The sequence below is a fragment of the Physeter macrocephalus genome, unplaced genomic scaffold, assembly GCF_002837175.3.
Source record: "Physeter macrocephalus isolate SW-GA unplaced genomic scaffold, ASM283717v5 random_1108, whole genome shotgun sequence".
Lineage (NCBI taxonomy): Eukaryota > Metazoa > Chordata > Mammalia > Artiodactyla > Physeteridae > Physeter > Physeter macrocephalus.
In genome coordinates, this window is record NW_021146842.1 from 2,106 (window position 1) to 25,000 (window position 22,895).

Consider the following 22,895-nt stretch of genomic DNA (forward strand, 5'->3'; position numbering starts at 1 on the left):
AGTCCTGCCCTAGCGTGACACCTTGGAAGTGAGCAAGAGATGAAAAGTACAAGCACGCAGCTGGCAAGGAATGCATCACACTGCTTCCGGGACTTGCTGAAAAGGACTGAACACTCACCTGGAGGTTTTACAATTTGATGGAAACCTCATCCAAAGTGGTACCCAAAGCGAGAAATTTTTTCTCAAAGATTCACAAGACTCTACAAGTCTTAGTGGCACCATGACTGTAAAAGTCTTGGATGGTCTCCATTTCAAAGAGAATTTTGATTTTTAAAAATCCTCTCAGGTGTGATGAAACAAACCCAGGGCCCTGGGTGGCTCCTTGAAGCCCCTCCCAAGCCTCCCCGGCTGCTGAGCCAGACTCACCCGTCGGAGCCCGGCCTGGAAGGGGTGCTGTCTGATGACAGGGACGAGACAGAGGCCACAGACAGAGGCCGGGAAGAGGAAGGCATTGTGAAGGACCGGACCATGGACCGGGGACGGCTGCCTCTTCTGTCGTCCAGACTTGAGGGCTGGGTTGGGCAGAGGGGAGAGAAACAGAGAGAGAGAGACTTGTTTGATGCTGTGGCAAAAGGCGCCCAGCCTGGCACGGGCAGACACCTCGGACCAGGTGGTCTTAGCAGCCCGGAATCTAGATCACAATTGTCCACACTTTCAGGAACAGTGCATGTGCTTGTTCAAAGTTGAAGACAAAAACGATGATTATTTGGAGGCTTTTTGAAATCTGATTTGATATTGTGAAAAATACCAGGAAGAACTCTGTTTTTTTTTTTTTTTAATTTAAAAAGCAGTTTTCTCTACCAAGACCACAAGGCATCAACTTGTTCCAGAGTCATAGTACAATGTACTGATCAGAAAATTTAACTTGTAGAAAAATATCTAGAATGTGAAAGAATTTTACAAGATCTTTAGATGAACTTTGTATCTCTGCATGGTGACAAACCAAGAAGATCACTAAAATATATGGAGGCATAATGACTGAACTTCTCTAGACTAAAATAAGATGCACCTGCTGCTTAATTAAAGGTGGATTTCCTCCCCTGCCGGTGACTGGTACAATGGATTAGATGGATCCATGGCTGGAGTTGCTAAAACTCCTCCTTCTCACCAGAAAGTGGACCAGTGATGCATTCTAGAGAAGAACGGTCTCTGGATAGAGTTTTCCATCGTCTCTTTGTCATGTCATACTATTGTATATTAACAAAATAAGTGTCACTGAAATAGAGCACATGTCAACACCTAATTAGCTACAAAATGCTAGTGCTAATCTGCACCCTGAGCCAGATGTTGGCACATCTGAGATGGCAGCTGCAGCAGAAGCTCCTTTCTTTAACCTGAGGATGTGGAAACCAAATTCCTGTAGGGCATTTCCCCTCTGTGTGGCTTCAACCTCCCTAAAGCCCATCCCCACTCCACCAAAGCTGGTGTTTCATTCAGCCCATCACCTATAGAAGACCTGCCCGGGACCACGGATGATTACAGACTGTACAACACCACTGAAAAGACGGTCTGTTTCTTAAATATTTGTTTTGCCCCTGAAATACTATTTGATCTGTACGCTATCTCTTCAATAGTAAAAGGTTCAACAGACTTGTGGTTGCCAAGGGGAAAAGGGGTACAGGAGGGATGGATTGTGAGTTTGCGATTAGCAGATGCAAAATCTATTACATACGCAATATGGATAAACAACACGGTCCTACTGTCTAGCACAGGGAACTATATTCAGTACCCTGTGATAAACTATAATGGAAAAGAATATGAAAAAGAATGTCTTTCTATATATATATGTATGACTGAATCATTTTGCTGTACAGCAGAAATTAAGACAACGTTGTAAATCAACTATACTTCAATAAAATAAAATTTTAAAAAATAGTAAAAGGTTCAAAATTGCTAAAGAACAGTGTAAAGCAGAAGCTGGTAACTGTTTTCTGCAAAGGGTCAGGTAATAAGTATTTTAGGCTTGCGGGCCATTAGGTCTCTGTCCCAAGCATGAAAAGAGTCATAAACAGTACAGAAATAAGTGAGCACAGCTGTGTTCCAATAAAACTTTATTTACAAGAACAGGTGTCAGGCCATAGTTTACTGATCACTGGCTCAATATGCAGCTGAAATCTGCCAGCACAGAGGGTCTGGTCCGCCTCGGGTTTAGCACCAATGATGGTGCCATGGCACATCTCCAGGGAGACAGCCATTGTCATTAATTGGCTTTTATAAGGAAAACTTAAAAGGAAGTGGTTACTTGCAGATTAACCCAAATTGTAAAAATGTTTCTAGAAACTCAGTCTACAATATCCTCTCCTCAGCCATTTCTGTGACAAAGTGAGAGAGTGGCACGGACATATATACACTACCAAACGTAAAATAGATAGCTAGTGGGAAGCAGCCGCACAGCACAGGGAGATCAGCTCGGTGCTTTGTGACCACCTAGAGGGGTGGGATAGGGAGGGTGGGAGAGAGGGAGACGCAAGAGGGAAGAGATATGGGGATACATGTATGCATATAGCTGATTCACTTTGTTATAAAGCGGAAACTAACACACCACTGTAAAGCAATTATACTCCAATAAAGATGTTAAAAAAAGTTATATTCCATTTATAGTTATTATAAAATACTGGTTATATTGCCTGTGTTGTACAATATATCTTTGTAGCTTATTTTATATCTAACAGTTTGTACCTCTGAATCCCCTACCCCTAGAGTGTACCTCCCCTCTCCCTCTCCCCACTGGTAACCACTAGTTTGTTCTCTATATCTGGAAGTCTGCTTCTTTTCTGTTATATTCATTAGTTTGTTGTACTTTTTAGATTTCACATATACATGATATCACACAGTGTTTATCTTTCTCTGTCTGGCTTATTTCACTGAGCATAGTACCCTCCACGTCCAACCATTTTGCTGCAAACTGGCAACACTTTATTCTTTTTTTATGTCTGAGTGGTATTCATATCTATCTATCTATCTCTATCTATCTATCTATCTATCTATCTATATATATCTCATATATTCTTAGGTTGCTTCCACATCTTGGCAATTGTAAATAATGCTGCTATGAACACTGGGGTATATATATCTTTTTGAATTACTGTTTTTGGTTCTTCCAGATATATATCCATGAGTGGGATTGCTGGGTCATAGGGTAGTTCTATTTTTAGTTTTTTGAGAAACCTCCATACTGTTTTCCACACTGGCTGCACCAATTTACATTCCCATAAACAGTGCACAAGGCTTCCCTGTTCTCCACATCCTCACCAACAGTTGTCATTTGTGTTCGTTGTGATGACAGCCGTTCTGACAGATGTGAGGTGGTATCTCATTGTGGTTTTGATTTGCATTTCCCTGATGATTAGTGATGTTGAGCATCTTTCTATGTGCCTATCGGCCATCTGCATGTCCTCTTTGGAAAAATGTCTACTGAGGTCCTCTGGCCATTTTTTAACCACGTGGTTTTGTTTTTATGATGTTGAGTCGCAGAGGCTGTTTATATATGTTGGATATTAACCCCTTAGCAGTCTTATCATTTGCAGATACTTCCTCCCATTCAGTCGTTTCCCTTTCTTCAACACGTTCAGACGGCAATCCAAGGCCAGAAGTGTTCCTCTCATCCAGCCTCTCGGCTGGGCCCTGGGAGCCTGTTCTGGGTCCCTCTGTTCCTGACCCTCCCAAGGAAGAGTCCTGCCTGCTACTCTAGGTGCGTCCTGACCACCCCATCTGCTACCCCCGGTACCACCGTGCCCAGCTTGGCTACTGCTCTTCTCTCTGGCATCTCTGTGGGACTCTGACCCTCTTGATGCTTTGAGTGAGACCTGTTCACGGCCGCTGCCTTTCAAAACCCAGGCTCTCCCCTGCCAGTTCTTCCACAGCGGCAGCTTCCGAGGACGGCTCAGAGGTGGGGATCAGCGTTCTGGAAGTTGGGGACTGTCTTTCTGAGCACCCACCTGCTCAAACCACCTCCTGACCCGCGAGGGGCTGCCTTCTCACTTCTCCCTGGCAACCGCCTCAGCTTGACTTCAACCCCGTCCTCTCTGGATCCAGGTGACAGGCAGAGGAGAAGACAGCCATCAACCTCGTGCTCGGGTGATTTTTCTGGCTTGGCAGATGCTGCCTCCGTTGTCCATCATCTTCTGGGCGCGTGGAGACGCAGCCTTCCAGGAAATGCAGCTCTGCTTACGGTGGAGAAGAAAGACGACCCATCTGACATCGGGGTGCTGTGAGCCCCCATTCCTAAGGGCGCCCAGCATGACGGTTTCCATTTCTCTGATGAAATGATCTTCATGGAAGCCAGCGTTGAGGGAGGGGGTGCACAGGAGGGAGCCGGTCAGGGACCAGGAGGTGCAAATGGCCACAGGATGACCTCATCCAGCTCGTGGGAAGGCCCAGGAAGTAGCCGTGAACGTCCTACTCCCACCCACAGAGGGCTGGCGATTTGCCCTGAGAGGCAACCTTGAGTCTTGGTCCGGATGCACAAGCACGGATTGGGAAGAACAAAGGAAGGGGGACGGCAGGAGCCGGCTCTGGCAGAGGAGGGACAGAAGCCAGCCTTGGTCCCATATCAGCAGGGCAGCCACTGGGTGTGGCCCTGGGTTCTCCCGGGCCATTCACCTCACAATTCCTTCTTGACCAAGCAGAGCCTCTAGAAATTGAGGATCCAGGGCTTTTGTTTTTTCATCTGAAGCAGTTGGTCTCTCCCAGCCCTGATGGGGTAGCTCCAGCGTTAGGACACTTTGAGAGAGGGGACGTCTCTGTCCCTGCAGCGGGGCGGGCAGTGGGGGGGAGGTTAGAACTAGGCGGGAATGTTGGCTCTGGCATGGACTAGGTGACCTGACATAAAACGTGGAACTGCTCTGGGTCTCAGCTTCCTCCTGAGCACGTAGGGAATAACCATGCCACCTTGAGAGGCCGGCGAGGATGAGCTGAAATGACGCAGGTGACGCACATAGGGCGGGCCATGCTCTGAACCGCAGCCTCCGTTGCCCTTTTGCCGTTGTTGCCACGGCCTGAAGCACAGACTCACTCCAGCCCTCTCACCAGGAGCTGGGGACCAGTGCTGAATGTGGCTGGTGCTCGTGGCCTCTTCTCTGGGGACCCCGGCTCTGCACTCCTCACTATCTAAGTATACGGAGGAGGCCAGGCTCCTGTGCTTTCATCCAGGGAGCGGTGGCACCTTAGAGCCCAGGACTGTCTGAATGAAGGCCAAAGCTGAGCGGGCCGGGGGTGGCCCGTGGAGCCGCCGGTGGATTAGGAGTCAGAGGGTGTCCAAGTCTTCCCTTTCTATGGCTTAGGCTGACCCAGAAAACTTGACAAAATGGTTTATGTCCTTTCTATGGGGTTTTAATTTTTATTTTATTTTTAAAAATTTTACTTATTTTATTTTTTGGCTGCATTGGGTCTTCGTTGCTGCGCGCGGGCTTTTCTCTAGTTGTGGCGAGCGGGGGCTGCTCTTCATTGCGGTGCATGGGCTTCTCATTGCAGTGGCTTCTCTCGTTGCACCCCGGCTTCAGTAGTTGTGGCACGCGGGCTCAGGAGTTGTGGCTCATGGGCTCTAGAGCGCAGGCTCAGTAGTTGTGGCGCACGGGCTTAGTTGCTCCGCGGCATGTGGGATCTTCCCGGAACAGGGCTTGAACCCATGTCCCCCGCATTGGCAGGCGGATTCCCAACCACTGCGCCACCAGGGAAACCCTGGTGTTTTTACTTTTAAATCCATCTTTTTTTTTTTTTGCTGTATGCGGGCCTCTCACTGCTGTGGCCTCTCCCGCTGCGGAGCACAGGCTCCGGACGCGCAGGCTCAGCGGCCACGGCTCACGGGCCCAGCCGCTCCGCGGCATGTGGGATCTTCCCGGACCGGGGCACGAACCCGCGTCCCCTGCATCGGCAGGCAGACTCTCAACCACTGCGCCACCAGGGAAGCCCTAAATCCATCTTTTTTAAAACAGGATGATACTGTATTGCTTTTGAAAGTATTCTGAGGAGCGTGAAAGTTCTCAAAGTAGGTAAGATGGGAAAGCCTCATTCCAGACGGCATTTTATCACCATATTTTTCAGAGGATGACAGGGTATCCGCCTGACCTTTTGTCTGCTCAAGGGAGGCTGGCCGCAGAGCCTGCCTTTGGGGTCCCAGGATGGAGGTGGACTCAGGGAGGCAGCTCCAGGGGACAAAGCATCCACGGGTGGAAAATGCATCCTTAATTCTGTTCCCAACTTCATTCCCAAGAAGCCTGGTCAACCCCTGGCTGGGGGGGTGGTGGTGGAGATGCCTTGGCTGCCCCTGCCTCGGGGTGGGACCTTGGTGGAGAATATGCCGTCTCAGGCTGCGGTGCAAATGGCTCATCACCGGCCAAGGACGTCCCAGTGACTAGACAACCGCCCTGCCCTCCTGCCCTTGCTTCCCTCGCCCCCCGTGTGCAAGCACAAGCTGGCAGAGAAACCACGAATCACAGCAGAGAAAGGGATATGAAGGACGGCTGGCGAGCCAGACAGACTTCTGTCATCCTGAAATATACACGAAATGACTGATCAAAGAGGAAGCTTTTCACTTAGTAAGAAAACTTGGAGATTTCACAAGTGTTTATTTCTCAGAAAGACTTAAAAGCGGCATCAGACTTTGAAAGAGGTGTACCGTGATGCACTCCGAGACTCTTCTGGCCACTTGACGCTGATTGTAATGAGTCACAAGCTCCAGAGTGATCAGGCGCAGCTCGAGGATTCTGATTTGCAATGAAGTCTCCTCCAGCGCGGTCCTGATTTCGAAGCCTGCTCACCTGTAGCAGTTCCTGCTGGGCTGACGGTCCCAGATTCCTGCCTGCTGAGTCTTCAGACCACAGCCCGGCAGTTGTGTTACTCTTGGCTTGGTCAGGCTCACGCTCTGCTGTGGTCAAGGCCAAAGACACCTCATTTGACGAGCACTAGGTCCTGGGCTTTGGAGGCTCTGGGGCCCAGGCATGGCGGGCAGGGCTGGAGAGGGTGGGAGAGCATAGAGCATAACCCCTCTCAGGGGTGGTCTGGCTCTCTTACATGTCTCCACCACAAGGGCAAGAGAAGAAGAGGCCTGCCCCTTACTAGTGTAAGCTCGGGCTAGTGAGCCTTCCCATGTTCCTGTTGCCCCATCTATAACACGGGGATGTCCATAGCGTCTCCCTCCTCGTGTTGCAGGAACCCGGCAAGGTCATAATTGTTAAAAACCTCGGAGAGGTCCCTGGCACGTCGTAAGCACTAAATTAGTGTTTGCTAAGTGAGATAAATGGGTGAACAAGAAGAAGCCAGCTCAACAGGGAACAGCAGAGAACTTTAGAGAATGGCAGAAAGATGGAGCTGGGTCAGAAAAGAAACCAAAATGGCGCACGTGGTTGGACACCTGATTCTTTAGGAAGTAGAGTGTCTTGTGTTAGGAGAGGTGGAGTAACTCCTGCAGCCTGCCTTCCCTTTGCAGGATAACGGAAGACCTGCTCGCATACACCCCCTCCGTGCCAGCAGGCATGGGATTCCAGTAGACCAGAAGAGGTCTCGCTGCCTCTTTCTGCGACACTGACGCTCACCCCCCGACAATGGAGAGAGCGGGGCCTCAAGCCATCTGCTAGGCCAGACGTTTCCCAAGCCCAAAGCAGTCAAGGCTAGGACTCACCAAGGCTCCCAGAGACCCCGAGTAAGGGTGGAAGTGATGCTCTGAACTGCACCACAGGGGTGCTCTGATGTGAGGTGTCTGGCTCTGCCCCCGGAGCTGCTAAGGCATGGCTCAGGAAGACGGCCTCAAGCCCATCATAAGGCTTAAACTGTCAGGTATTTTGCATCCATAAAAATGCCTAGTCACTTCTTTTTTTTTTTTGCAGTATGCGGGCCTCTCACTGTTGCGGCCTCTCCCGTTGCGGAGCACAGGCTCCGGACGCGCAGGCTCAGCGGCCACGGCTCACGGGCCCAGCCGCTCCGCGGCATGTGGGATCCTCCCGGACCGGGGCACGAACCCGTGTCCCCTGCATCGGCCGGCGGACTCTCAACCACTGCGCCACCAGGGCAGCCCGCTAGCCACTTTTTTATCATGCTCCTGATCTCAGCCCTGGCTAGGAGACCTTCCACCAACTCTTAGCAAAAGCCCAGGTCTGATCTCCCTGTGCTATGCAGCTGCTTCCCACTAGCTATCTATTTTACGTTTGGTAGTGTATATATGTCCATGCCACCCTCTCACTTCGTCCCAGCTCCAATAAAGATGTTAAAAAAAAAAAAAAAAAAGCTCAGGTCTGTCCTTCATCCTGGAACATCCTGGCATCCCAGGCTCTGGGGGGCTGGTCACCTGCCCAGCTCCTCCTCACAATCTGTCTTCTGCCCGAGGCACGGCTGTGTCTGCACCGGCCCCTGGCCTGCCATTCAAATCCCTGCCTTCAGCCTTTGCTAAGTGAGTCCTCTCCCTCCAGCCCGTGTCCCACTGGGTAAGTTGCAGTGTCTCCTGCAACTTACCCTTGGCCTAGATCAGTGACCCCTTCCTCCAGTAGGTGACAGCTTCAGACCTCAGCAATCCACTCCTCCCCTCAGTGACTCTGACCTTGGCCTGGGCACAGGCTCTCCCTCGGCTTTGGGAAATCATGAGCGCCGTTTCCCTGTGTTACTTAACCCTTCGTGCGTGTTGTGTTCCTGTAGGTGTGGTCTCTGTGAACCAGCCTGAGTCGCGTGGATCTACGAGATTTTCCTGTTGATGGGTCTAGGAGATCTCTCTGTTTCTCCACAACACTATGGGTAGCTTGTGTTCACAGCCATAAGCGGGGTATTTGGTGAATCAAGCAAATTCATGAACGTTTACACACCCTGACATTTCCAGTTATCGAAAGGTGGTGGCTAGTTTGCCGGCACATGAAACGATGAAGGAGCGGAGGTTCCTTATCTCACTTCCTAAGCAGGCGTCACGTACACAACTCAAGTACTCGGCCCTGTGAGCCTGTCACAGTCGGACGGTGTGACACAGAGACACGCTCCCTCCCCTCTGCCGCGCCAGCCACTTACCATGGTCCGGACTCCGTACTGCTTCTCCACTTTTTCCTTTAACTGTTTGAAACAGGCTTCCATTCTCTCATGAAAGGGCCTTAGTGCTTCTGTGACTTTGTCTCCATGAATCCTGATCCCTTCGGCCAAAAATGGAATCTGAAAAACATACAGGTTGACGTTCCTTATTTCTTGCTTAGTGGTCTAAGGAGAGAAACGCACACCAGGCAGAAAGTGGCAACGTGCAAAATGCATCTGCTTTGGTTTCCCAGTCAAACCGGCTGATTAAATTCATCAGTGGGCAGGTTACTACCCCAAACCGAAATGTGTAAATGGCGAGCATTTGTGTTTTAAATCGGACACGTCTAGTACGGTATGCAGTACACGGCTGCTCCGGTACTTTGCCTGACTCACGTTTGCCCATCAACCACAGAATAGACTTCTCCATGCTTTCCACTTGAATTTGGGAAGGGCTGCGTTTTGGATTTGTTTAGCTATGACTTGATCTGTTAGCAAATGGCCAAGTCACAGTACAAAGATTTTTTTCGCTAAGAATATTTGCCTCTACAGGCAATTGAGAACCCTACTCCAAAATGTAAAAACCTAATAATACGTGATCTATAGTCCGGAAGGATGTTCTTATTTGGAAAGGAAAACCAAATTTATTCTTCCTTAAAACTAAAAAGAATCATGTCTCTGCCAACACTGCTGTCACAAATATCCATGCCAAGACTTCACATCAGAGTGTGGAGATACAGCTGACCTTTAAAAGCGTCGTAGAGACATTTTTATTCCCCAGCCCGAGACCCTCCGGAGTCACAGCCGTTGGGGGTGGGTGTGAGAAAGCCTCCTTTCTTCCCCTGGCTTCTGCTTCCCCTGAGGCTCAGACTGGGAGGTAGATTCTCTTCAATGCAATCAAGCTGAGAGGCTTCCTCTTAATAATTTACAATTAAATCAAAATACTGATTAAAAACGGATTTTCTTAATATGACAGAACACCAATCTCAATGAGCAGATTTATTAGTAAGAAGGATAATAAGTACACAATTGAATTTCATGTGAACAAATTCAAGAAATCTCATCAAGACGAATCGATGCATAAACTGTATTTGGTTGCCATTTATAGCACGCAGCTGGTGCCTCTTGTGGTGCTCCAGGAAAGGACGGAATAAGTGAGTGCTCCCCTGTGTTTACCCCACCCAGCCTGCTCTCGAGCTGCCCTGGCACAAAGTGTGTTTGGCTGACAGTTGGGCTTATACCCAAGGTACGCGCCAGGCATCCCTTTCCGAACAGCTATCACCAACAGGACAGCGGGCAGCTAAGGTTTCAAACCAGATGGGACGTTTTACTATTCCACATGAAATACTCTTGCAGATGGCAGCCTCCAGGGGCTATAGCTGCAGTTTGTTCAGCTTCAGCAGAAGAAAATGCTCACAGAAATCCTTCTGCTTCCTGGGGGTCGGCAAAGGCAGGCTGCAGACAACTTTTGGTGGAATGGTAAATGTGCCGTGGCTATCTGGGCGTGAAGACAGGCGTCGGGGTGCTGTCTCGAGGTTAAAGCACAGCCACTCGAGATCCTGAAGGCATCTTGTAAAATGGCCCTCTCTCAAATGTATAAAAGTGTGGTCCAATCATTTCTGCATTTTTTTTTTTTTTGTTGGTTTGATAAAACTCTTAATTGGCCAGATTCTTGACATCGAAGAAGCTACTTGCTGGACTGAAGTTAAGACCCTTTGGTTCAGGTCTTGGGACTGAATGAATTTATGGGGTATGAAATGTATCCCCTCAACCGGCCCCTGACATTGGTCAGATATAACCTTCTACAAGAACGGTGGGATCTGGCCCTTGTTCTATGTCTGCTCGGGGCTGAACTGAAGCTATGAATAAAAAGATGCTCTGTGCAAACACTCCAACATGTGAGGTGCTTAGTACACAAACGGAAGCCATGGACTGAGGCCTGGAATGGTCTTTGGATTCCAACCAAGCTGCGTGTCAAAATCTCTCAGGCAGATTCCTGAATCCCACCCCCAGAGCCCTGATTTGGTCTAGAGTGGATCCCAGGAGTCGGCACATCTAAGGAGTTTCCCAGAGCCCAGAGAGTGGGGAGGGCTTCCCCAACGTCACACCTTGAGTTGTTCAAAGAGAGCATGCAGCCTGCTCTCAAAAGACACCCTTCTAAATGGCGGTGCTGTATTTGAAGTCTGCTCCTGTGTGTCTCCCACATGGATTCATGGCCTGCCGGCGGCAAAGAACATTTGGAAGCACTGCTAAGTGTTCCAGGAGCACCACCACTGGAGACATCGGTACGACTGTCACCGGCTGGGGATGATGAATGGGTTTGGTCTTTCATCTCTGTGCATTTCAGAAGAGAAATATGGGGCTTCCCTGGTGGCGCAGTGGTTAAGAATCCGCCTGCCAATGCAGGGGACACGGGTTCGAGCGCTGGTCTGGGAAGATCCCACATGCCGCGAAGCAACTGAGCCCGTGCACCGCAACTACTGAGCCCGTGTGCCACAACTACTGGAGCCCGTGTTCTGCAATTACTGAAGCCCGGATGCCTAGAGCCCGTGCTCCGCAACAAGAGAAGCCACCGCAATGAGAAGCCCGTGCACCGCAACTAAGAGTAGCCCCCGCTCGCCGCAACTAGAGAAAGCCCATGCACAGCAACGAAGACCCAACGTAGCTAAAAATAATACATAAAATAAATTTTTAGAAAAAGAGAGAAATATGCACGCACCACAGTGGTTTCATATGAGTCTATCTGGATTCATCTTTGGACACACAGCAGGGACGCCCAGCAAGACAGCTGCGTGTGGGGAAAGATGGAGCTGTGCCTTTGAGGAAGGGGCTGGCGCTCACTGCTGACCTGGGTGTCAGCCGCAAACCTGGAAGGGGTCCCAGGCAGCCTGCACCCGACCCCAGCTCCTGCCTGCGAGGGGATCAGCACCCTCTGTTTCACCAACAGCAACGACGGAGCCAGGAGCTGCCTGGGACTTAATAACCAGCCTTCACAAATGATTTTAGGCATCAGCGATGGAAACCCTGCCACGGAACCCTTAGGATTCCCAGGAGGAAAACCTCACTTTGCCCTGATGGAGTTTAAGGAAGAAAACCAAACCAAACAAATTAACACAAAACCAGAAGAAAGCATTGCGATAACCCCAAACTTCTTATTTTTAATGACCGTATGACTCAATTATTACTGATATTAAAAGATGGGTCTTCAAAACATTTGCAAATGAAAGCAAGATCACAGGTAATGTTTTGAATATGTATTTTTCATCACTCTTTGATTTAATGAAGTGGCTAGAAAACATAATTTTTTTTCCCGACTTTCCTGTGAGCTACTTTAAAATTCATCCTTGAATATACTTATTAGGGGTGATGACATAGTGCTGACATAAAGTTCTCTCTGGGGAGCAAATTATTTTCCTCTGTAGGGCTTGAAACTCTTAAAATCCAATTTTCTGTAAAAGCTTACAGTAAAAAAAAAAAAAAATCAATAGAACTTTTGCAGACCAAACTAGTTTTTGTGTAGCAATGGTTTTATAGCCTTCGGTGGAGTTTTGAATTTTGTACCCTTTGGTTTTTATAACATCTAAAATGGAATCATTCAGACCTTTAAATTCTCTCCCTCTTTTTTAGTAACAGAGGGAGACTGCCTACCTGAGGCTTACACCTTGTGCAAAGAAACCATCATGGCCAAAAAGTTCCCTTAAATTCAGCTCCCAGGGTGTCTTATCACAGAAGAATTCCAAGGCAAACTGATATCAAATGCCTACGGATTTGTGGCAAAGTCACACCCATTAGGATGGCGGCTATAACACAAACAAAAAGAAAACCACAAAATAACAAATATCGACGAGGATGAGGCAAAATTGGAACCATCGTGCATGATTATTGGCGGGAATGGAAAATAGTGCAGCTGCTGTGGAAAACAATACGGTGCTTCCTCAAAAAATTAAAAACAGACTTATATGATCCAACAATCCACCTCTGGGTATATACCCAGAAGAAGTGAAAGCAGGAAACAGAACAGATATTTGTACACCCACGTTCATTATAACATCATTTACGATAGCACAAGTGGACGCAACCCAAGTGTCCATCAGCGAATGAACAGATAAGTTAAAAAGTGGTCTACACAGACAGCGGAATACTATTCAGCCTTAAAAAGGAACGAAATTCTGACACAGGTTACAACACAGATGAACCTTAAAAACATTACGCTAAGTGGAATAAGCCCATCACAAAAGGACAATGTATTATTCCACTTATATGAGGTCCCTAGAATAATCAAATTCATAGAGACAGAAAGTAGGATGGTGGTTTCCAGGGGTGGGGAGGATGGAGAGTTATTGTTCAGTGGGTACACAGTGGTTTTGCAAGATGAAAAAGTTCTGGAGATGGATGGTGGTGATGGTTGCACAACGACGGGAACATGTTTGATGCCACTGGACTGTGCACATAAAAATGACTAAGGTGGTAAATTTTACGTTACATAAATTTTATCACAGCAATATCCATATATATTTTATAGATATAAAATAAAGAACTGTAATTAGGCTTGAAACCAAAACTCAGCCCCGCTCCACCCTAACAGGTCACACAGCCCATGCGCTGATGACGCAGCCAGGACGGTGAGGCTCCAGGGAGGCCGGGAGCAAAGCGGCCACAGAGCGCTGGTCACGGCCTGGGACCCCTGGGCTAGGGCGGGATATGCCGCCCAGCCACAGGGAGAGCCCCGCCTCTGCCTTCCTCAGCCCTCTTCCCTCAGCCTGGCGTGCGGGGTGTAGATAAGCAGCACCCTCCTTGCCTCCCACGTGAGAAAAAAAGGAAGCTTAAAGAAGCAAGTTGCCCAGAGTCCAGAGCAAGTAGGCAGAGCTCCCACGGGAACTGGGTCTGGATGTCCCCTCTGCCTCCAGGCTCATGGAGGCTCCAGAAGCCCAGACACATGAACAGGGAACTTCCAATGGAGCCCAGGACACCCTCCAGAGCTGCCCAGACTTTCCAGACCACGTCCCGCTAAGGAACGACTCAGAAGGCCTCAGGAGCACAAGCGGAAAAGCCAAAGAATACGCAGAATTACAGCTGGGGAAGCAGAAACGAGGACCCCTTCCCCCAGCCCTGACCACTGGCAGGCGGAACAGGAGGGTGGGTGCTCGGCGGCTCCCCTTCCCCACCTCTCATGCCGACGGCATCGGCTCGAGTGCCCTCCCAGGACAGGCTGGAGCCACGGTCTCTAGGGCATCACCATTTCCTGACCTTGCCCGCGATGTTCCGTTCTGTCGATACCAGACAAAGATTTTCCAGCAGGCGCTGCACTGACCGAGGGGAGGAAACAGACCAGGCTCATTTGCAAGACAGAACCTGCTAGGTGTTCAAATGCATGACTACAGCCAGGGGTCGAGTTCATCTCGGCAGTGGTGAATGGGTTTATCTGGGACGAACGTGGTCACGGGTGCTCTGGCTGATGTCCAGGGTCCTCCGTGGCGGCTGGCAGGTGTGCCACGGCGGCCCTGGTGGATCTGGCCCCAGACTCCACTTTCCCCGCCTCGGGCCCCGCAGCTGCCGCTGGACATTTACCTGCCATGCAATCAGGTCCTTGAGCTTCTCGATCTTTTCGTGGGCCGCGGGGTGCTCCTGCAGGTACCGCTCTGTAAAGAAGGCCTGGTGGAGACAGGGAGAGCCACTTAGTACACCGACACACGTTTTTGTACACCAGGCCTGGGGAGAGAGCTGTGTGTGAGACAGACGCACAGCCCGGCCATCACCCAGCTCATTCTCCCCCGGGTTGGACCCTACCCCGGCAAAACATCCAGTAAGGTCAGCACAACAAATGGACTTTGTTCACTCACTGTGGCGGCCCCGTCCATGGAGGCCAGCAAAGCCACAGCTGACCCGGGTCACTCACTTCGCTGGGAGGCAGCTCCTCAGCTGCTCTCGTGCCCCTGACCCCCATACCGGTCTGCCCTACAGCTGAAGGCAGCTGGAACAGAGCATCACCTCTCCGTCCAGGGCAGTTTCGCCTCACAGCCCGCTTTCAGGCAGAGCCCCTTCTGCTTCAGTTTTCACTTTGTCTAGACCAGGGGGCAGCAAACCTTTTCTGTGAAGGGCCTCAACTCTGCCACTGTTGTATCAGGAAAACAGCCACAGACACCCAGTAAGAGAATGGCCGTGGCCACGTCCCAAACTTGATTTACAATCAGGAGGCGGCTGTAGTGCAGACCCCTTGTCTAGAGCACATCCCATGATCTTCAGCTTCTGCCTGATCTTACTGAGAGATTTTCCAGGGAGACCAGCCGGCTGTCCCAACTGCACCAGCCTCCCATCTATTTTAAATATTCTAAGTCTTTTGTCTTTCACTGAAACTGTATCTTTTGGCCTTTAATGATCCCAGGTCTCTGGACAGTCACGAGGGTCACTCTCTAGAGCTCCGTTAGCACAGTCCGGTGGAGGGTGAAGATGAGGGGACAATGCCCAGGCAGAGGTGGCCTCTGGGCAGCCTGGCACGGGCTCGGTCACTGTGGAGCTCGCTCAGTGAGACCGTGGTGGTTTCCGGGCTTGGAGACAGGGTTTAGAGACAGTCCGTCCCAGGACAGGGCTGGAAAGAGGAAGCTGGCGTGTCACTTGCCTTTTCGTAATTTGCAAAGCCTCCCATGACGGCGGGGTCCACGATGCCGTTCAGAAGCATGGAGAGGGGGTTGATGGGGAGGCTGGGGTCGTCCAGGTGCTGCTGCACCATGCTGTTTATCTTGTCGTTTGTCAGCTGCATGGTCTCGATGGCGTTCTCCAGGGGGCTGATCTCCACCTGTAGAAGGGGGAGGACGGAATGACATATCGGGCCAGCTACCGCGGCCCCTGTCCTGCCAGGGCCTCTGCTGATGCCTCTGGCTCCTCGCCAGAGGACACACATTTCCGAGTGGGGCAGGCTTCCTGCTCTCCATGCACTTTTCTTCCCAGTGGCTTCTTGGGGCAAGGTCCCTCATCACCCAGCCAAGAGAAGCTGGGCATTTTAGGATCTTTCTGTGTTTCCATAAACCTGTCCCCACGTGCAAATTCCAAAGGGACAACGCAAGGTCACCTAGTCCTGGGGAATGTGTGTGCACGTGCACATGTGTGTGCGCGCGCGTGCGTATGTACACGTATGGTCATCCCAGGAAAACACAGCTCTGAGCGGCGCTGGAGCACAGTCTATGTGCTTCCCAAAGCAGGCCTTTAAACGATGGCCTTGTTCGTTGCTTGTCTTCAGGAATTTGGAGCAATCTCTCTCTGTCCCTGAGGCAGGAGGTCTGGGCGCTTTGTCCCTGGACTTGCTTGGTTAGGGAAGCGGGGGAGGGGCAGGGGGTCCTGCCGTGGTCTCCGCAGGAGGCCACACGCCCTCCTAGGAAGGAAGAGCTCCCCCCGCCCGGTGGTCACCTCTTCCGCTGGACCTCACGGGCCTCCCTTGCAAACCCGCCACCGGTCAGCAGGACCCTCAGGACAGGAGGCAGGGCGAGCCAGCAAGGGCCCACCTCGCCGCCGCTCCTGCACCTCTGTCAACACCGCCAGTGCCCTTCTTTCTCTGGGGGCCCCTGCAGGGCCCGGCGAGGCCCCGCCCGCGCTCCTCTCTGGCTCAGCCCGCAGGTGCCAGGAGGATGCGTCCGCGTTTAAAACAATACCACCACCTTCCCACCAGGCCTGGCTCTAACAGACCTTACAGGCTGGGCCCTGGAGCCACGTCCAAGGGTGACCACAACACATGGTCATCTGATCCTTCCCTTCCCCAAGGGAAGTGGGACGGGTCCCCACCTGTGCCGGGGGCCCTAGGGTGTCTTTAGCAAACGGCAAAGCAGAGCAGCCTGTTTTCTCCTTCTACGGCCCCCGGGGATTGTCTGAGAGGTAGAGAGAGGGGGGTTGGAGGTGCAGAGATGTTCAGAGAACGGAGAGATCCTAGAATGACACCCTCAGCCATCACTGGTGAGCACCTGCTGGAGAGGTGACCTGATGGAGAGGAGGTAACACGCAAAGAGGCGGCCGACCGTGTGCTGGCCGCTGAGGGTGCCCCCTGGTTGCACGTGCACCCCAAACAACACGTACCCTAGGGCCTTTGGTTTCAGCCCACACCTGGCTTTATCAGACCCTGGAATGCACCATCCCAGACACATAACTTCGCCAAATGGACTCTGCAGGGCAGAACTCCATTTTGCCTGATGGCCAACTCCCCGTCGCTGATCCTGTTTTTGCCGCAAGAAAAGAGCAGTGTCCTGGCTTTACCAAACCGAGAGGGTCAGCTGCTGCCCGCACAGTACCCCGTGCTGGTCTGCTCCAGCGGTGGCGGGGCCAGGGGTGTGGACAGCAGGGTTATTACAGTCCTGCCATCCTGGGATTATCCCGCCTCCAGCTTTCTTCGTTCATTAAAAAGGGCAAGCATAGCCCGTGGCAGAGCCACATCCTTACAGAAAATCAGGGCTCAGCCCTCGCCACCTCGAGCTGTTAAGCACCGTCCTCACGCATCCGGGCTGGCTCACGGAATCCCCGATTACAAACGACTTATGGGAAGAGGCTCATTAGGAGGATAGGAGTGGTGCCTGTTTATGGAAGGGTCCCCTGTCCTGCGGTCTCCCACATGTACATCACCAGCTCCAAATGGTGTCAGCGAAGGCTTGCATTTCTGCCACCTGCCACGTCTCCTGAGCCTTCCAGAGGTCAGGGCCCGCCTGGGTGCTGGGGGCGGGGGGACAGAGTGGGGTCTCTGGGGAACACAGGAAGTAGAGGCGCCCTCCGGGGGTGGGGAGGGGGGCACAGAGCCCTAGGGCTTCAGAGCAGGAGGAGGGGGCGCTGGAGATGGGGATGGGATGCAGCTGACTACAGGCATGCTGAGGGAGAGGTCAACCGAGCTTAGCGGTCAGGGAGAGGTCAGCCAGAGCTCAACTGGCGAGGACGAAGGTCTGGAGCGGAAACAATGCTGGGAAGACAGGCGCCAGCCACGTCCTAGGGCAGAAGCAGGAGTTTCCAAGGGGACTCGTGGTAAACTGAACAGTGGGTACCACCCCTGTGGTTAAGATCCTGCCAGGTGGAAACCAAAGGCATTGAGACACATGACAAAGCACACGTATTCCAATCAGACCTTGTTATGCAGGCAATTGTCACGCCGCTGCTGCTATACATTCAGTAAGAACCTTCTGCCCAGCTCTGGTCCCTGTGATTGGAACTGTCCGATGGCTCATCACCACGGCGAAGTTTGGCTAATGAGATGCGGGCCATTATTCCTTTAAAAAGTGTGGGTGAGGGGTATATTCTCACGCTATTTTACTTGAAAAACGAGCAAGTACTATTAATCAAGTTGTTTGTCATGTAAATGGCAATAAAACCATCAGGAAGAAAGATCTTAAAAAGCGTATGTAAATTGGAATTTGTCAAACTTTTCATTTCGGTAACAGAAAGAACTGTCAAAACAGCACAGTGAAGACTAGATTTAAATATTTTGCAAGAAGAAATGAAATCTTAGTTCTGGTTTCTTTCTACGCTAGAGGAGGTTGTGATTACACGGCATTTCCACCGCAGTATTCGTGGACGGGGAGAGTGATTCTGGGTTAAGCCTGGTGTGGGGTCTGAAGCATGCCTGCCGGCCACGGTGACCAGATGACACGCCCGGGGAAGAGGCCGTGTCAGACCGTAGAAGAGGGGGTGATGGGCAGTTCCTCCTGCGGGGTGTGCTTACCATGAAAACAGATTTGACCTCAAACCACCTTAAAATGCCAGGCAATTTATACGCGGTTGTGTATATGGTCCTTTCGATCCACATATTCTGCAAAGGGAATACACACAGGACACTTGTTAGGAGGAGGATGTTGCAGGTAGATGACAGCTTCTGTCCTCACGGGGATCTGCAAGGGTCTGGGAGGCAAGGTCGCCAGCCGCCCAGGGAACACCCCACAGGCCATGCTCTGCTGAACTGCCAGACTGTTACACAGGACACCGCGGCCCCCTGTTCCCTGGCCAACGGTACCCGTTTCCCTGGCATTTGGCCAAGAAAATACAATAGAAGGGCAGAATGATACACGTCCACACGAGGGAGGTTCCCTCTGAGCAAACAGATTTTTGGAAAGGCTCCAATGAGCTTTACGTTAGCCTTACTTAGTGTTCAAAAGAAACTTGAAGATGCAAATCCATTGAGGGAGACTGGGCTTCATAAAAGTGACCTCTCAACATTCTAACAAAATCAGTCAGTATTTTAATGATGAATTTTTTTCTTTTTTTGGCGTAACATATGTATTTACATCAGAAAATGAAGATATGGAAATAGAAGGCAGAAAAATCACTCAGTAACTAAAGATGACAACCTAACCTTTTACTATCTGGGGTTCAAGGCTTCTTACTAAGCATTAACAAGTGTGTGTATGTGTATTTTCCATGAAAATGTATTCTTCCTAAAATGGTACAGTACATATTGCGGGAAGCTGTTTAAAGCCAATAAAAGTAACTCCACCCCTCTTTAATGGTTGCACAGAGCTCCGCTGCAGGGGTGAACCGTAAGCCTCCCGTCCCACCTCCTACTGCGGGATGTCTAGCTGGTAGCAGCCTCTGCCTGGTAAAGCTCCCAGTAGCAGAGAATCACTGAGCAGAGTCTGAGTCTCTCCACGGTGATCCACATATAAAAAGATGGCGTAATGGAATGGACTGTCAACATTTCCAGAAAACCGGCTGGAATTTAGAAAGCATGTTCTCCAAACCTCAGATTCCAGGCTGGGAGAGGGGAAGGCCCTGGCCGAGGCCCCAGGGACACAGGCCAAGGCTCCTGCTGCCCCCAGGGGCCGCTGGCTCAGGCACCGGCCTGGAAACAGCAGGCTGCACTGCTCCCCACCAACCCCTTCACCCCCGGGGGCGGGGGAGCCTTCGGGCTCCACGTTGACCCTGTCTCTGGTTCCCTCCTCCTTGCCGGCTCTGGGTCTCAGAACCTCCTGCGTGGCCAGGTTTGGAGGCACCAAGCTGCTCTGAGCTCCCGGGCTGGCCTGGCAGGGCAGCTTTCCCAGCACCCAGGCCCCGGGAGCCAGGCTCCGTGCAGCAGGCCCCAGCCTGGCCTCCCGTCACCACCAAACCCCCTGCGCTTCTCTGAAAGCCCGGGGCTTTGTCAAGCATGTGAAGGACTAAATCCCGTGGCTTCTGAAAGCCTCATCTGTGTGTGAGAACCTAACGGGGCCATTAGAGGATTTCTGGGCCATTTAGAAACAGCCCAGCCTCTAAGGCTTAGCGCAGCTCCTGCGTTCAGGAGCCGCGGTTATTCTTAGCTCTGCCTTGAATGGCTGCGCAACTGTCGGCAATTTGCTCGACCCCCCTTGTGTCTCTTCCTTCACAGTATAAGAACGTATATCTCCGTGAGACGTGAGAGGCCCGAGGGAAATTCAAGAACTGCCCATACATCCTGCAGCCAGGATGCTACATAAATGACACGAGTTATTGCTGTGACGACCAGAACAGAGACGGCTCAGAAAGCCCAGCCCCGGTGTGGGTGTCTAGGTGGGGCCTTGCCTCTCTCACCACTGCAGACGGCGCCACAGTGAAACGAGTCACCAAACAGGTTCAGGGTGCCACACTACCCAAGAAATAGGGTTTTGGTTTCGAAAGAGCCCGTGATGAAACTGGGGACAGCTTTCGAATTTCCCGACTCCAAGATCCCAGTTGACACCCAGGAAACTGGGCTCGGGAAGGGAAGGGCCTTTCGGGGGCTGTGCCTGGAGACTCCCAGGAAACAGGGCTTCGAGGGGAGGGTGGGTGGAAGGCAACTTTGCTGAAAGTGCTCTGAGCTTCCCCGTGGGTCAGCAGCATGGCGCTAATTCAACTTTGACCCCCTGCACCCCCAGCTACCTGCAGACGAGGTCCCCGCCAGGGGTCCTTGGGGCTAATGCCACCTTGAAATATGGGCCTATCTAGGGCTTTCCAGAGGAGGTTTTTCAGGGCAGGAGGAGAGAGAAACGCTAACATTAAAAATAAATAAGTAAATAAAACTATGCTTTCAACATACAGTTTTGAGGGCATTAGCCCACGGTGGCCCCCTTTGCCTGGTAAAGCAATAAAGCTATTCTTTTCTACTTCAAAAAAATAAATTAATTAAGTAAGTAAAAAATAAAAAAGCTATGCTTTATTTCATGCCTTTCCAAAATGGAATCCGTTAAACCAGTTGTATGTATATTTTTTAAAAGGTTGCAAGAATCTGTGTTAACACTTCTATGACTCTAACGCAGTGTCTTCAACAGGGCACAGATGTTTAGCAACGTGTGGAAACACTTGTGATTCAGTGGCACAACCGGGGAGGCTCTAGGTGGCACCTAGTGGGTAGAGGTCCGGGATATGCTTCTCAACATCCGAGGAGGCCCGTCATTCAGCTGAGCCCGCGGGGACCCTGATCCAGCCTATTGTGCCACAGTGAAGTTCAGGTGTGGGCACTGGATAGTGAGCCCAACTCACCTCCTGACTGCCTGTCCCCTGCAGAGAGCCACGTAAGCACTCAGCAATGCCGAGAGCTTATTTAGAACTGAGACACCAGCACCTGCTCCAGGACCCAGGGCACAGAGGAAGACTCAGATACACGCAGGAGGGAAGCAAGTGTGCTCCGAGCACAGAAACACTCCAAAGCACTAGTTACCTTCTTACAGTATCACAAGCACCTCAGTCATACTATTTGTGAAACGGTCATCATTTCACTAAATTTGAATGGGTAATACGCTAGGATCTCTGCACATAACACACAAAGGCCTTCAATCCTGCACTGCGGGAGCCTTCGAGAACACACTTTTCCATGCGCAGTTTTGTTAGCGGTGGCGTGAGTTTGGGGGTGGTTTTTTTTTTTTACCGCAAATTCGTTGTCTGGGTTTTTCTCTCCCTTGCGGATCGGACGAGAATATTCAAACCGCTGGACCTCGTTTACTCTGTAAAAACTGTACAGAGATAGAGAAATCATTAGACATTTAACCGGAAAAGCAGCCGATTTGCTTTTAGACACAGGATCTGGTCTCCCTATAGGTCACTGCATCCCTTAAAACATCTCCAACCTTGACCTGGAGCGACAGCTGGGCTTTCTTCCCCTGCCAGCCTCAGAAGAGAGACGTTGGCAGGTGGAAAAATGACCTTGAATTTTGGCCTCTTCCCTGTCCCTGACAACGCTCAAGGGGAGAAGAGTTGTTGAGTAAGAGTGAAACCGACAAAAACAGAAAAGGTGAAGCAAAGGGGAGGGGACAAAGGCCTTCATTCTCCATTTATGTGTTTATTATTTAAAATTTGAATTCATAATTCAACAATTAATTTATTAAATAATTTAATCTAATAAGTTATTAAAAATTTTAAAATATGTCATTTTTTTAAAAAATATGTCTTATTTTTTAAAAGGTCTTGTACACTTTAATTTCAGATCTACAAAAGGCAGATTTGGCAACCACCAAGGGTGGCATACATAAGATGGAGACTGTACCTTCCTCCCCTGGGGACGGGGTGGGTTTCATGCACATCCAAGAGGCAGGCTGGGAGGCTCACTCACCCCCTGCGCTGAAACGCAGGTGGGCACCCCACATCAAAGGGAAATATCTGAGCATACACTACAGTTCACTAGTGCTTAATACCTCTCTGAGGAAAAAAAATGTTGCAAAACTTAAAATCTAAGCCTTATGAAAGCGATCACCCATCAATAAACCAAGTCCTGGTTTATTTCCCATCTTTGCTGATGAAAGGTTAAAGAAATGGTAGTGAATTTTGTAGAAGAACCCAATCCACCAAACTTCAGGATATAAAATAAGCAGATCCTGAGCATTATTAGGCCATCCAAGAGGTTAATTGTTTTTCACCAGTACATGGATCAAATAGAAAAGAAAATTCTTCATATCAAAGAGACATCTAGTGCAGGTGTTTCTACACCACTGCTAAATCAGGGGCAATTCCATGTAGATGCATAAAATCTC

The 22,895-nt window shown here is 50.5% G+C and overlaps 1 protein-coding gene across 1 annotated transcript; it reads right to left on the reverse strand.

The window, feature by feature from the left end:
• Positions 1-366: 366 nt before the first annotated feature.
• On the reverse strand, positions 367-21,890 carry LOC114485526 (dedicator of cytokinesis protein 1-like; the record flags this gene model as incomplete). The annotated part of the gene is made up of 6 exons (XM_028487116.2): positions 21,797-21,890; positions 18,668-18,754; positions 15,599-15,775; positions 14,551-14,634; positions 8,986-9,123; positions 367-512 (listed from the first exon to the last, which is right to left on the reverse strand). Coding segments are annotated over exons 2-6 (629 nt in total), but the record flags the coding sequence as incomplete, so codon positions are not given.
• Between the last annotated feature and the right edge of the window lie 1,005 nt (positions 21,891-22,895).